The sequence below is a fragment of the Erinaceus europaeus genome, chromosome 9 (assembly GCF_950295315.1).
Source record: "Erinaceus europaeus chromosome 9, mEriEur2.1, whole genome shotgun sequence".
Taxonomy (NCBI): domain Eukaryota; kingdom Metazoa; phylum Chordata; class Mammalia; order Eulipotyphla; family Erinaceidae; genus Erinaceus; species Erinaceus europaeus.
The window spans coordinates 126026128-126043088 of NC_080170.1; the positions used below are offsets into that span (position 1 = coordinate 126026128).

At 69.9% G+C, this 16961-nt stretch overlaps 1 protein-coding gene across 1 annotated transcript in view; it reads left to right on the plus strand.

The window, feature by feature from the left end:
• Positions 1 to 398: 398 nt before the first annotated feature.
• TRAPPC10 (trafficking protein particle complex subunit 10) overlaps positions 399 to 16961 on the plus strand; it is a 28972-nt gene continuing 12409 nt past the window's right edge. The window contains exons 1-5 of the mRNA XM_060198868.1: positions 399 to 581; positions 10272 to 10353; positions 11728 to 11863; positions 12334 to 12530; positions 14611 to 14806. Coding sequence (XP_060054851.1) covers positions 515 to 581; positions 10272 to 10353; positions 11728 to 11863; positions 12334 to 12530; positions 14611 to 14806 — 678 coding nt within the window. The 5' untranslated portion in view covers positions 399 to 514. The remainder of the gene's footprint in view (positions 582 to 10271; positions 10354 to 11727; positions 11864 to 12333; positions 12531 to 14610; positions 14807 to 16961) is intronic.

The window sequence follows — 16961 nt, forward strand, 5'->3', positions numbered from 1 at the left end:
TCTGGGTGTCTGTCCGTCCTGGGTGTCTGTCCATCCAGCGGGGGGGGGGGGATGGGCCTGTCTGGGTGTCCGTCCATCCTGGGGGGCCGGGTCTGTCTGGGTGTCTGTCCGTCCTGGGTGTCTGTCACTCCAGCGGGGTGTCTGTCCGTCCTGGGCTGATGCTGGGAGGGTCTGTCCGTCCATCCTGGGGGCCGGGTCTGTCTGGGTGTCTGTCCGTCCGTCCTGGGCTGACGCTGGGAGGCTCTGTCCGTGCCGCGCTGTCCCGGGGTCCGTCCGTCGGGGGCCGAGGGTCCCGCAGGGTCCCGGGAGGTTTTTCCGCCCGAGGCTGCGCGGCGCGGCGCGGGCCCTTTAAGCGCGCCCCGGAAGCGGACGCGGCGCCCCGGAAGCGCTCGGCGGCGCCCCGGAAGCGGACGCGGGCCGGCCGGGAGCTGCCTGCGGCACCGGGTCGGGGTCGCGCCGGGGCCGCGGGGCCTGAGGGGCCGATGGGGCGCGGGGGGCCGGGCCGCTGACGCCCATGGCCGCCCCGGGGGACGCGCCGCCGCCGGTCGTCTACACCATGGAGAACAAGCCGATCGTCACCTGTGAGCGCGCCGCCGCCGCCGCCGCCCGGACCCCGGCCGGACCCCGGACACCCCCCGGACACCCCCACGGACACCCCCCGGACACCCCCACGGACACCCCCCGGACACCCCCACGGACACCCCCCGGACACCCCCACGGACACCCCCACGGACACCCCCCAGACACCCCCACGGACACCCACGGACACCCACCCGGACACCCCCACGGACAACCCCCGGACACCCCCACGGACACCCCCACGGACACCCCCCAGACACCCCCACGGACACCCACGGACACCCACCCGGACACCCCCACGGACACCCCCCACGGACACCCCCACGGACACCCCCCGGACACCCCCACGGACACCCCCCGGACACCCCCACGGACACCCCCCGGACACCCCCCCGACCCCGGACACCCCCACGGACACCCCCACGGACACCCCCCAGACACCCCCACGGACACCCACGGACACCCACCCGGACACCCCCACGGACACCCCCCACGGACACCCCCACGGACACCCCCCGGACACCCCCACGGACACCCCCCGGACACCCCCACGGACAACCCCCACGGACACCCCCCGGACACCCACCCGGACACCCCCACGGACACCCCCCGGACACCCCCCCCGGACACCCCCCGGACACCCCCCGGACACCCCCACGGACAACCCCCCACGGACACCCCCCCCGGACACCCCCACGGACACCCCCCGGACACCCCCACGGACACCCCAACGGACAACCCCCCACGGACACCCCCCGGACACCCCCACGGACACCCCCCGGACACCCCCACGGACACCCCCCGGACACCCCCACGGACAACCCCCCACGGACACCCCCACGGACACCCCCCGGACACCCCCACGGACACCCCCCGGACACCCCCACGGACACCCCCCGGACACCCCCACGGACAACCCCCCACGGACACCCCCCGGACACCCCCACGGACAACCCCCCACGGACACCCCCCCGGACACCCCCACGGACACCCCCCGGACACCCCCACGGACAACCCCCCACGGACACCCCCCGGACACCCCCCCCGGACACCCCCCGGACACCCCCACGGACAACCCCCCACGGACACCCCCCCCGGACACCCCCACGGACACCCCCCGGACACCCCCACGGACACCCCAACGGACAACCCCCCACGGACACCCCCCGGACACCCCCACGGACACCCCCCGGACACCCCCACGGACAACCCCCCACGGACACCCCCACGGACACCCCCCGGACACCCCCACGGACACCCCCCGGACACCCCCACGGACACCCCCCGGACACCCCCACGGACAACCCCCCACGGACACCCCCCGGACACCCCCACGGACAACCCCCCACGGACACCCCCCCGGACACCCCCACGGACACCCCCCGGACACCCCCACGGACAACCCCCCACGGACACCCCCCGGACACCCCCACGGACACCCCCCGGACACCCCCACGGACACCCCCGGACACCCCCCACGGACACCCCCCGGACACCCCCACGGACACCCCCCGGACAACCCCACGGACACCCCCCGGACACCCCCACGGACAACCCCCCACGGACACCCCCCGGACACCCCCACGGACACCCCCCGGACACCCCCACGGACACCCCCCGGACACCCACCCGGACACCCCCACGGACACCCACCCGGACACCCCCACGGACACCCCCACGGACACCCCCACGGACACCCCCCGGACACCCCCACGGACACCCCCCCGACCCCGGACACCCCCCGGACACCCCCACGGACACCCACCCGGACACCCCCACGGACACCCCCACGGACAACCCCACGGACACCCACCCGGACACCCACCCGGACACCCCCACGGACAACCCCCCACGGACACCCCCACGGACACCCACCCGGACACCCCCACGGACACCCCACGGACACCCACCCGGACACCCCCCGGACACCCCCCACGGACACCCCCCGGACACCCCCACGGACACCCCCACGGACACCCACCCGGACAACCCCCCACGGACACCCACCCGGACACCCCCACGGACAACCCCCCACGGACACCCCCACGGACACCCCCACGGACACCCACCCGGACACCCCCACGGACAACCCCCCACGGACACCCCCACGGACACCCCCCACGGACACCCACCCGGACACCCCCACGGACACCCCCACGGACACCCACCCGGACAACCCCCCACGGACACCCACCCGGACACCCCCACGGACAACCCCCCACGGACACCCCCACGGACACCCCACGGACACCCACCCGGACACCCCCCGGACACCCCCACGGACACCCCCCGGACACCCCCACGGACACCCCCCGGACACCCCCACGGACACCCCCCGGACACCCCCACGGACAACCCCCCACGGACACCCCCCCCGGACACCCCCACGGACACCCCACGGACACCCCCACGGACACCCCCCGGACACCCCCACGGACAACCCCCACGGACACCCCCCAGACACCCCCACGGACACCCACGGACACCCACCCGGACACCCCCACGGACACCCCCCACGGACACCCCCACGGACACCCCCCGGACACCCCCACGGACACCCCCCGGACACCCCCACGGACAACCCCCACGGACACCCCCCGGACACCCACCCGGACACCCCCACGGACACCCCCCGGACACCCCCACGGACAACCCCCCACGGACACCCCCCCCGGACACCCCCACGGACACCCCCCGGACACCCCCACGGACACCCCAACGGACAACCCCCCACGGACACCCCCCGGACACCCCCACGGACACCCCCCGGACACCCCCACGGACACCCCCCGGACACCCCCACGGACAACCCCCCACGGACACCCCCACGGACACCCCCCGGACACCCCCACGGACACCCCCCGGACACCCCCACGGACACCCCCCCGGACACCCCCACGGACAACCCCCCACGGACACCCCCCGGACACCCCCACGGACAACCCCCCACGGACACCCCCCCGGACACCCCCACGGACACCCCCCGGACACCCCCACGGACAACCCCCCACGGACACCCCCCGGACACCCCCACGGACACCCCCCGGACACCCCCACGGACACCCCCGGACACCCCCCACGGACACCCCCCGGACACCCCCACGGACACCCCCCGGACAACCCCACGGACACCCCCCGGACACCCCCACGGACAACCCCCCACGGACACCCCCCGGACACCCCCACGGACACCCCCCGGACACCCCCACGGACACCCCCCGGACACCCACCCGGACACCCCCACGGACACCCACCCGGACACCCCCACGGACACCCCCACGGACACCCCCACGGACACCCCCCGGACACCCCCACGGACACCCCCCCGACCCCGGACACCCCCCGGACACCCCCACGGACACCCACCCGGACACCCCCACGGACACCCCCACGGACAACCCCACGGACACCCACCCGGACACCCACCCGGACACCCCCACGGACAACCCCCCACGGACACCCCCACGGACACCCACCCGGACACCCCCACGGACACCCCACGGACACCCACCCGGACACCCCCCGGACACCCCCCACGGACACCCCCCGGACACCCCCACGGACACCCCCACGGACACCCACCCGGACAACCCCCCACGGACACCCACCCGGACACCCCCACGGACAACCCCCCACGGACACCCCCACGGACACCCCCACGGACACCCACCCGGACACCCCCACGGACAACCCCCCACGGACACCCCCACGGACACCCCCCACGGACACCCACCCGGACACCCCCACGGACACCCCCACGGACACCCACCCGGACAACCCCCCACGGACACCCACCCGGACACCCCCACGGACAACCCCCCACGGACACCCCCACGGACACCCCACGGACACCCACCCGGACACCCCCCGGACACCCCCACGGACACCCCCCGGACACCCCCACGGACACCCCCCGGACACCCCCACGGACACCCCCCGGACACCCCCACGGACAACCCCCCCCGGACACCCCCACGGACACCCCCCGGACACCCCAACGGACAACCCCCCACGGACACCCCCCGGACACCCCCACGGACACCCCCCGGACACCCCAAGGACAACCCCCCACGGACACCCCCACGGACACCCCCCGGACACCCCCACGGACAACCCCCCACGGACACCCCCCGGACACCCCCACGGACACCCCCACGGACACCCCCGGACACCCCCACGGACACCCCAACGGACAACCCCCCACGGACACCCCCCGGACACCCCCACGGACACCCCCGGACACCCCCACGGACACCCCAACGGACAACCCCCCACGGACACCCCCCGGACACCCCCACGGACACCCCCCGGACACCCCCACGGACAACCCCCACGGACACCCCCACGGACACCCCCCAGACACCCCCACGGACACCCCAACGGACAACCCCCCACGGACACCCCCTCGGACACCCCCCGGACACCCCCACGGACAACCCCCCACGGACACCCCCCGGACACCCCCACGGACACCCCCCGGACACCCCCACGGACAACCCCCCACGGACACCCCCCAGACACCCCCACGGACACCCCAACGGACAACCCCCCACGGACACCCCCCGGACACCCACCCGGACACCCCCACGGACACCCACCCGGACACCCCCACGGACACCCCCCGGACACCCCCACGGACACCCCCCGGACACCCCCACGGACACCCCCCACGGACACCCCCCGGACACCCCCCACGGACACCCCCACAGACAACCCCCCACGGACACCCACCCGGACACCCCCACGGACACCCCCCACGGACACCCCCCACGGACACCCCCCCGGACACCCACCCGGACACCCCCACGGACACCCCCCACAGACACCCCCACGGACACCCCCCACGGAAACCCCACGGACACCCCCACGGACACCCCCACGGACACCCACCCGGACACCCCCACGGACACCCACCCGGACACCCACCCGGACAACCCCACGGACAACCCCCCACGGACACCCCCACGGACACCCCCACGGACACCCACCCGGACACCCCCACGGACAACCCCCCACGGACACCCCCACGGACACCCCCACGGACACCCACCCGGACACCCCCACGGACAACCCCCACGGACACCCACCCCGGACACCCCCACGGACAACCCCACGGACACCCCCACGGACACCCACCCGGACACCCCCACGGACAACCCCCCACGGACACCCACCCCGGACACCCCCACGGACAACCCCCCACGGACACCCACCCGGACACCCCCCACGGACAACCCCCCACGGACACCCACCCGGACACCCCCACGGACAACCCCCCACGGACACCCCCCACGGACACCCCCACGGACACCCACACGGACACCCCCACGGACACCCACACGGACACCCCCACGGACACCCCCCACGGACACCCCCCGGACACCCCCACGGACACCCACCCGGACACCCCCACGGACACCCCCACGGACAACCCCACGGACACCCACCCGGACACCCACCCGGACACCCCCACGGACAACCCCCCACGGACACCCCCACGGACACCCACCCGGACACCCCCACGGACACCCCACGGACACCCACCCGGACACCCCCCGGACACCCCCCACGGACACGCCCCGGACACCCCCACGGACACCCACCCGGACACCCACCCGGACACCCCCCACGGACACCCCCCGGACACCCCCACGGACACCCCCACGGACACCCACCCGGACACCCCCACGGACACCCCCCGGACACCCCAACGGACACCCACCCGGACACCCCTACGGACACCCCCACGGACAACCCCACGGACACCCACCCGGACACCCACCCGGACACCCCCACGGACAACCCCCCACGGACACCCCCACGGACACCCCCCACGGACACCCCCACGGACACCCACCCCGGACACCCCCACGGACACCCCCACGGACACCCCCACGGACACCCCCACGGACAACCCCCCACGGACACCCCCCACGGACACCCCCACGGACACCCACCCCGGACACCCCCACGGACACCCCCACGGACACCCCCCCGGACACCCCCACGGACACCCCCCCGACCCCGGACACCCCCCCGGACACCCCCCACGGACACCCCCCCGGACACCCACCCGGACACCCCCACGGACACCCCCCGGACACCCCCACGGACACCCACCCGGACACCCCCCGCGGACACCCCCCCGGACACCCACCCGGACACCCCCACGGACACCCCCCGGACACCCACCCGGACACCCCCACGGACACCCACCCGGACACCCCCACGGACACCCCCCGGACACCCCCACGGACACCCACCCGGACACCCCCACGGACACCCCCCGGACACCCCCACGGACACCCCCCGGACACCCCCACGGACACCCCCCACGGACACCCCCCGGACACCCCCCACGGACACCCCCACGGACACCCACCTGGACACCCCCACAGACAACCCCCCACGGACACCCACCCGGACACCCCCACGGACACCCCCCACGGACACCCCCCCGGACACCCACCCGGACACCCCCACGGACACCCCCCACAGACACCCCCACGGACACCCCCCATGGAAACCCCACGGACACCCCCACGGACACCCACCCGGACACCCCCACGGACAACCCCCCACGGACACCCACCCCGGACACCCCCACGGACAACCCCCCACGGACACCCACCTGGACACCCCCACAGACAACCCCCCACGGACACCCACCCGGACACCCCCACGGACACCCCCCACGGACACCCCCCCGGACACCCACCCGGACACCCCCACGGACACCCCCCACAGACACCCCCACGGACACCCCCCATGGAAACCCCACGGACACCCCCACGGACACCCACCCGGACACCCCCACGGACAACCCCCCACGGACACCCACCCCGGACACCCCCACGGACAACCCCCCACGGACACCCACCCGGACACCCCCCACGGACAACCCCCCACGGACACCCACCCGGACACCCCCACGGACAACCCCCCACGGACACCCCCCACGGACACCCCCATGGACACCCACACGGACACCCCCACGGACACCCACCCGGACACCCACACGGACACCCCCACGGACACCCCCCACGGACACCCCCCGGACACCCCCACGGACACCCACCCGGACACCCCCACGGACACCCCCACGGACAACCCCACGGACACCCACCCGGACACCCACCCGGACACCCCCACGGACAACCCCCCACGGACACCCCCACGGACACCCACCCGGACACCCCCACGGACACCCCCCGGACACCCACCCGGACACCCCCCGGACACCCCCCACGGACACGCCCCGGACACCCCCACGGACACCCACCCGGACACCCACCCGGACACCCCCCACGGACACCCCCCGGACACCCCCACGGACACCCCCACGGACACCCACCCGGACACCCCCACGGACACCCCCCGGACACCCCAACGGACACCCACCCGGACACCCCCACGGACACCCCCACGGACAACCCCACGGACACCCCCACGGACAACCCCCCACGGACACCCCCACGGACAACCCCCCACGGACACCCCCACGGACACCCCCACGGACACCCACCCCGGACACCCCCACGGACACCCCCACGGACAACCCCCCACGGACACCCCCACGGACACCCCCCACGGACACCCCCACGGACACCCCCACGGACACCCACCCCGGACACCCCCACGGACACCCCCACGGACACCCCCACGGACAACCCCCCACGGACACCCCCACGGACACCCCCCACGGACACCCCCACGGACACCCACCCGGACACCCACCCGGACACCCCCACGGACAACCCCCCACGGACACCCCCACGGACACCCCCCACGGACACCCACCCGGACACCCCCACGGACAACCCCCCACGGACACCCACCCCGGACACCCCCACGGACACCCCCCACGGACACCCCCACGGACACCCCCACGGACACCCCCCCGGACACCCACCCGGACACCCCCACGGACACCCCCCGGACACCCCCCCGACCCCGGACACCCACCCGGACACCCCCACGGACACCCCCCCGACCCCGGACACCCCCCCCGACACCCACCCCGACACCACGACCCAGGACACCCACCCAGACCACGGACCCCAGACACCCCAACCCCAGACACAAACCCCGACCCCCGACCCCAGACACCCACCCTGCCCCGCCTGGACACCCCGGACCCCGACCCCTGACCCCCCACCACAGCCACCCACCCCAGCCCCACCCCTACTTGCAGCTGCTCCTCGGACCCCGGTCCCCCCCCCCCCCAGCGACCGCACCTTGGGCCTCCATCCGGGACCCCACCCCGGCCTCCGCTAATGCGACCGAACCCTGGCCGCCTCCCGAAGGCCGGTCATGGGGCCCGTGGCGACCTTTGACCGCCCCTGGGGTGATCTCTGTCCCGGGTGGGGGGTCCCTGTCCCAGAGTGGGTGTCCGGGGGTTGAGGGTTCGGGTCAGGGTCCGGGGTGGTTGGTTGGGAACAGGACCCTGGGGACACGGGTATCAGCACCCTGGGGACATGGGTGTCAGCACCCTGGGGACATGGGTGTCAGCACCCTGGGGACATGGGTGTCAGGATGCTGGGGACACAGGTGTCAGGCTCTGGGGACAGGGTGTCAGGCTCTGGGGACACGGGTGTCAGGACCCTGGGGACACAGGTGTCAGGACCCCGGGGACACGGGTGTCAGGACCCTGGGGACACGGGTATCAGGACCTCTGGGGACATGGGTGTCAGGCTCTGGGGACACGGGTGTCAGGACCTCTGGGGACACGGGTGTCAGGCTCTGGGGACACGGGTGTCAGGACCTCTGGGGACACGGGTGTCAGGACCTCTGGGGACACGGGTGTCAGGACCTCTTGGGACACGGGTGTCAGGCTCTGGGGACACGGGTGTCAGGACCTCTGGGGACATGGGTGTCAGGCTCTGGGGACACGGGTGTCAGGACCTCTGGGGACACGGGTGTCAGGACCTCTGGGGACACGGGTATCAGGACCTCTGGGGACACGGGTGCCAGGACCCTGGGGACACGGGTGCCAGGACCTCTGGGGACACGGGTGTCAGGACCCTGGGGACACGGGTGTCAGGACCCTGGGGACAGGGTGTCAGGACCCTGGGGACACAGTTGTCAGGACCTCTGGGGACACGGGTATCAGGACCTCTGGGGACATGGGTGTCAGGCTCTGGGGACACGGGTGCCAGGACCCTGGGGACACGGGTGCCAGGACCCTGGGGACACAGGTGCCAGGACCCTGGGGACACGGGTGTCAGGACCCTGGGGACACGGGTGTCAGGACCTCTGGGGACACGGGCACAGGCACCTGTTGGCAGTGGCTGTGCCCACTCCCCTGGCCTGTGTCCCCAGGGTGCCTCCCCCCCCCCCCCCGCCTCCTGCCTGCACCCCAGGAGTGCTGAGGGCCTAGCGGCGCAGGAGGCTGCTGGGGCACTGGGGTGGGTCCCTCCTCGCCTCCGAGGTGAGGCTGAGTGGCCTTCCTGCCTAAATGCGGGGACCCTCGGGTGGCGCCTCGGGCCTCAGGGCCCCCGGAGCCTTCAGTAGGTCGGGGTGACCTCCAAGGCCCTCCCATCCTGCTGGTGGTGTGGCCCTGCCCTGAGTCCTGGTGGGTGGGCTCCTGCTCGTGGGGAGGGCACCCGGGCGTCCACTGTCCTTATGTGGCTCCTTCTCGCCTGGCGCTCTGCCCCGCGCCCCTGCCGACTCACCTCTCTCGCCCGCCGCAGGTGCTGGAGACCAGAGTCTGTTCACCTCGGTCTACCCCACGCTGTCCCTGCAGCTGCCCCGAGAGCCCATGGAGTGGAGGAGGTAGGCGGGGACAGAGGCAGACAGACCAGAGACAGCGCCAGGCGAGGTTCCGACTCTGGGAGTCGCACGCTCTTGCCCTGGTTGGAGCTGCGCCCTCCGGGTCCCAGTCCAGCGGCACCTGCCATCTCCCTGCCATCCTAGCTCTGCTGCTTAAAACACTTAATTTTAACGAGAGAGACGGACAGAGCCCAACTGATGGTGATGCTGGGCATTGAACCTGGGGCCTCGGAGCCTCAGGCAGCAGTGTCTTTTGTAGAACTGTTATTGTTATTCTTTTTTTTTTTTTTCCCTCCAGGGTTATTGCTGGGCTCGGTGCCTGCACCATGAACCCACCGCTCCTGGAGGCCATTTTTCCCCCTTTTTGTTGCCCTAGTTGTTGCAGCCTCGTTGCGGTTATTATTGCCATTGTTGACGTTGCTTTGTTGTTGGATAGGACAGAGAGACATGGAGAGAGGAGGGGAAGACAGAGGGGGGGAGAGAAAGACAGACACCTGCAGACCTGCTTCACCGCCTGTGAAGCGACTCCCCTGCAGGTGGGGAGCCGGGGGCTCGAACCGGGATCCTTACACCGGTCCTTGCGCTTTGTGCCACGTGTGTTATTGTTATTCTTATTGTTACTGTTATTATTATTATTTCTCCAGAGCCCTGCTGAGCTCTGGCTGAAGGTGGTACTGGGGATGGAACCTGGGACCTCAGAGCCTCAGGCAGGAGAGTCTTCTGCAGAATCATTATTATTATCATTACTACTATTATTGTTGTTGAGAACTCAGAGCTTCAGGCAGGAGAGTCTTCTGCAGAACCCGTGTGGTGTCTCTGCCCTCGGCTTTGCTGCTGCTGCTTTTTTTTTTTACTTATTTATCTTCCCCTTTGTTGGCCATTTTTTATTGTTATTGTTGTTGATGGGGAGCCGGGGGCTCGAACCGGGATCCTTAAGCCGGTCCTTGTGCTTTGCGCCACCTGCGCTTAACCCGCTGCGCCACTGCCCGCCTCCTTGCTGCTTCTTCTTCACTAATTTCTTTAGTGTTTGTTGGGTAGAGGCAGAAGCGGAGAGAGAGGGGAGACGGTCTGTGGCCACACGCCTTGAACACGGGTCTCGTCTGATCTCAGGCTGAGCAGGGTCGGGCCTGGTTAGCACTAGGATGGGAGAAAGGGGAGCCAGAGAGATGCCCACAGCCCTGCTCCACCATTTGTGAGGTGTGGGGAGTGGGGGCTTGAACCCAGGTCCTGCGCACTATAGCGTGTGCGCTCCACAGGTGCCCACCCCGCCCGCACCCTCTGCCTCTTGTGCCCTGCATACGGGCCGTCCCGTCCTCACTGGCTGGGCCGTCCTGGCTGGAGAGCCGCGGCCCGAGTGACCAGCCTGTGTGCCCGCAGGTCGTATGGCCGGGCGCCCAAGATGATCCACCTGGAGTCCAGCTTCGTGCAGTTCAAGGAGGAGCTGCTGCCCAGGGAGGGCAACAAGGCCCTGCTCACCTTCCCCTTCCTGCACATCTACTGGACCGAGTGCTGTGTGAGTCGCTGCCCGAGTGTCTGCCTGTCGGTCCGCGCCGCTCTGGAGTCCTGGCCAGCTGGCTGGCAGAGGCGTCCGGTTGACAGAAACGGTTTCCACGTTGAGTTCCCGGTTGTTTGAGTTCCTTTCTCTGTCTGGTAGGACAGAGAGACGTGGGGGTAGAGGGCCGAGCGCAGAGACCGGCCACCCTGTCCCTGCCCGGAAGCTTCCCCCACACGTGGGGCCGGGTTCCCGCACGCAGTGCCCTGCGCTGGACCAGGTGCAGGCTCTGCGTCCTACCCTGTGATCTGGTGACCCGCCAGCGCCAGGGAATGGCCTGCCCTCCGGGTGTGACCTGAGCGTGTCCTCGGTTTGCCCACGGCCCCTCCTGCCGACCGCGTGCCCCCGCGTCCCGGCACCCCCCGACGGCGGTGTGTGGAGGTGGCTGTGCCCTTGCATCCCTGGCCCTCACGCCGGCCTCTCGTCCTCAGGACACGGAGGTGTACAAAGCCACGGTGAAGGACGACCTGACCAAGTGGCAGAACGTGCTGAGGGCCCACAGCTCCGTGGACTGGCTGATCGTGGTGATCGAGAACGACGCCAAGAAGAGGAACAAGACCAACATCCTGCCCCGCGCGTCCATCGCGGACAAGATCCGAAACGACTTCTGTAACAAGCAGAGCGACAGGTGGGCCCTGGCCCTGCGGACGCCGTGCTGGTCCATGGGGCCCACGCACGTGTCTGCTGAGGGGTGGGGGCCCCTCATCTGTCGGCCCGTCTTACCACTGACACGGCCCAAGCAGAGCAGGAGCGCTGACACCCCACTCTCCCCCGCTGGCCCGCCCTGCCTCGCTGCTACCTTCCCCGGCCTCTCTCTGGTCTGCCCAGGCCACGGTGAAGGACGACCTGACCAAGTGGCAGAACGTGCTGAGGGCCCACAGCTCCGTGGACTGGCTGATCGTGGTGATCGAGAACGACGCCAAGAAGAGGAACAAGACCAACATCCTGCCCCGCGCGTCCATCGCGGACAAGATCCGAAACGACTTCTGTAACAAGCAGAGCGACAGGTGGGCCCTGGCCCTGCGGACGCCGTGCTGGTCCATGGGGCCCACGCACGTGTCTGCTGAGGGGTGGGGGCCCCTCATCTGTCGGCCCGTCTTACCACTGACACGGCCCAAGCAGAGCAGGAGCGCTGACACCCCACTCTCCCCCGCTGGCCCGCCCTGCCTCGCTGCTACCTTCCCCGGCCTCTCTCTGGTCTGCCCAGTCTGCTGCTCAGCTCCTGTCCAGTGTTGTGCAGCTGGGCCTGGTCAGCTCCCCGTCCTGGGTGCAGCTGGGCCTGGTCAGCTCCCCGTCCTGGGTGCAGCTGGGCCCCTGGTCAGCTCCCCGTCCTGGGTGCAGCTGGGCCTGGTCAGCTCCCCGTCCTGGGTACAGCTGGGCCCCTGGTCAGCTCCCCGTCCTGGGTGCAGCTGGGCCCCTGGTCAGCTCCCCGTCCTGGGTGCAGCTGGGCCCCTGGTCAGCTCCCCGTCCTGGGTGCCCCTGGGCCCCTGGTCAGCTCCCCGTCCTGGGTGCAGCTGGGCCCCTGGTCAGCTCCCCGTCCTGGGTGCAGCTGGGCCCCTGGTCAGCTCCCCGTCCTGGGTGCAGCTGGGCCCCTGGTCTGCTCCCCGTCCTGGGTGCAGCTGGGCCCCTGGTCAGCTCCCCGTCCTGGGTGCAGCTGGGCCCCTGGTCAGCTCCCCGTCCTGGGTGCAGCTGGGCCCCTGGTCAGCTCCCCGTCCTGGGTGCAGCTGGGCCCCTGGTCAGCTCCCCGTCCTGGGTGCAGCTGGGCCCCTGGTCAGCTCCTCGTCCTGGGTGCAGCTGGGCCCGCTTTGCTGCCCCTGCTGTAGCATCACACGTGACGTTTTCACGCCTGGGGCAGACATGGCGTTGCCTGCCGGTAGCAGGTTCTGGGTCTGCAGGAAGAAGCCGGGAGGGGAGCTGCCCAAGAGAGCCTTCGGGTGACTGGAGGGTTGAGGGGCAGAGAGGTGAAGTGGGGGTCCTGGACCTGCTGCCTCCCTGGCCGTTTTGGAGGTGTGTACGTGTCCTGTCTGTCCACACGAGCCCCGGGGCATGACTGGCCTCTGTTGGGACCCACTCAGGTGACCCTCCCGAGTGCTCCCTCCTGGGAGTCCGTGCGCGTCCTCGGCTCCGGCCCACCCTCGTCCCTCATCCTCACTGTCCCCCGCCGTGGGCCGCCTGGGGCAGCAGGCTGCAGGGAAAGGGAGGCTGGGCGAGGCTGCCTCCTGGGGGCACAGTCGCGGGCCTGGGGGTGGGGGCTCAGGACACAGGAGCACGTGCACCGTGGCGGGGCAGGAGCGGCCCCCGGGAGGTGCAGGCTCTGCGGGCTGAGAGGGTGCTCTCCCCCAGTGCCCACCGGAGAGGGTCTCAGGCCCACTTAGAGCTCTGCCTTCTGCCACAGCCTTGGGTTGTGGCCCTCACCCCGGGCGCCCCTTGGGGGAGAGGGTCCCGAGGGTGGGGACAGTGTGTGACCTGACCTCCCTGCAGCCCCCTCCCGCCACCCCGCCATGTCTCTGACTCCTCTGCTCTTTCCAGATCACCCCGTGGCCAGCGCCCCTCGTCTGGCTTCCCGCTCCCGTAGGGTGACCCAGCCCGGGAGCCCCCAGTCTGTTGGCGTCTCTGTGCAGGGAGGAAGCTCGCGGGCGCAGGCCGGGAGGCGTGCGGCAGGGCGAGGCGGTGCCGTGGGCGTCCCCTGAGCCTCCGTGTCCCCACAGGTGTGTTGTGCTCTCCGACCCCCTGAAGGACTCCTCGCGCACTCAGGAATCCTGGAACGCCTTCCTGACCAAACTCAGGACGCTGCTTCTCATGTCTTTCACCAAAAACCTAGGCAGGTTTGAGGACGACATGAGGGCCGTGAGGGAGAAGAGGACGGAGCCGGGCTGGAGCTTCTGCGAGTACTTCATGTTGCAGGTATGTGTCACCGCCGCGGCTCGCGCCTGGCCCCGCCGGTTCCGAGCCCCACGCTCGTGGCTCATTGACCCCAGCCCAGGCGAGCGTCGGCTGCGGTGGCCCTGCCTGGGGCTCCATGGAAAGGGCGCCTGAAGCTAGTTCTGTGAACGAGAAGGGGTTACTTACTCATCAGTGAGAGGAGGAATGGGAGAGAGGAGTGGGTGGGGACCGCTGCTTCCCTGGGTGGGGACCACACTCAGACACCATCCACGGTGCCCCCTCCTGGCACCAAGGTTTCTTTGGTTTACCAAAGTGTTTTACGTCTTTTTAAATTTTTTATATTTATTTACTTATTTCCCCTTTTGTTATCCTTGTTGTTGTTTTTTATTATTGTTATTGATGTCATCGTTGTTGGATAGGACAGAGAGAAATGGAGAGAGGAGGGGAAGACAGAGAGGGGCAGAGAAAGACAGACACCTGCAGACCTGCTTCACCGCCTGTGAAGCGACTCCCCTGCACGTGGGGAGTCGGGGGCTCGAACCAGGATCCTTATGCCGGTCCTTGTGCTTTGCGCCACGTGCGCTTGACCCGCTGCGCTACCACCCAGCTCCCTGTATTTTTATTTACTTATTGGATAGGGAAGAGGGAGTTAGAGAGGGAAAGAGAGCAGAGATACCTGCAGCCCACTTACAAAGCTTCCCCCCTGCAGGTGGGGACTGGGGGCTTGAACCTGGGTTCTTGCGGGTCCTTTTGCATTATAGCATGGGCTCAGCCAGGTGCACCACCACCTGGCCCCCTCTTTATTTTTCTTTCTTGGCTGTATTTTATTTCAGTGAGAGCTACAGAGAGGAAGGGAGGGATAAAGAGACCAGAGCCCTGCTGAGCTCTGGCTGCTGGTGGTGCTGGGGATTGAACCTGGGACTTTAGAGCAGAACCACTATAAACTTATTATTATCATCATCATCATCATTTCCCCCAGAGCCCTGCTGAGCTCTGGCTGCTGGTGGTGCTGGTAATAGAACCTGGGGTCTCAGAGGCTCAGGCAGGAGAATCTTTATAGAACCCTGTGCTGTCTCCGCAGTCCGTGTTTAGGTTTTAAGACTTAGATTCTGTAATAGGATCTTTCTCAAAGTCTGCCAGCTCACCACACAGGTGTCTGCTCTGTCACACGTGTGTGTGCTCAGACTCCTGCCTGCCTGACTGCAGGAGAGACGCACTTCTCTGGCTTTGTTTCTGGTTGGAGAACCAGGCCTTGCATGAGCGAGCGTCACTGCCCCTGGGCTGTCCCCCAGCACGGACAGAGACGAGAGCCTGGGGCACCGGAGCTCTGCTTGGTGCCAGGTCCAGGCCAGGGCCCCGTGCTGAGAAGGCAGACACCCTGCCGGGTGAGCTGTCTCTCCCCCTCTGAGGAGTCTCGTGTGGACTCGCCCCTGGTGTGGCTGATGTGGGACAGGCTGGTGTCTCAAGGGCCTCCGTCGGGTCTCGGCGCAGGCCGGAAAGAGGTGCGGGAGGGGCCCCCGGACGGCCTGGCCTCTGAGGCCACGGTGTGAACCCTGGGTTTGGGGGCTGAAGACTGCTTCCCCCCAGCCCTCTGGGCCACCTGAGGAGGGTGATGCCGGGTGACAGAGCTGTCACCCTGCTGGTGTGAGGAGGTGCCTGGTGTTGTGGCGGGGGGGGGGGTGTGTAGCCCAGCCAAGTGGGTGCTGTGGCAGCAGGAAGGTGTTAGGAGAGGGAGCCCATCCAGAGAGATCTCTGCTGGGGGACAGTGATGGGGACTGGAGGGGCAGGGGAGGGGGCAGGGGAGTAGACAGGAGGGGCAGGGGAGGGCAGATATGGGGACAGGAGGGCAGGGCAGGGGACAGTGCAGTAGCCAGGAGGGGCAGGGGAGGGGATGGGAGTAGACAGATGAGGTAGGGGAGGGCAGATACGGGGACAGGAGGGGCAGGGGAGGGGACAGGGGAGGGGACGGGAGTAGATAGAAGAGGCAGGGGAGGGCAGATATGGGGACAGGAGAGGCAGGGGAGGGCAGAGACGGACAGGAGGTATGGGGGGCAGATACGGGGACAGGAGGGGCAGGGGAGGGCAGAGACGGGGACAGGAGGGATGGGGAGGGCAGATACGGGGACAGGAGGGGCAGGGGAGGGGACAGGGGAGGGGACGGGAGTAGACAGAAGAG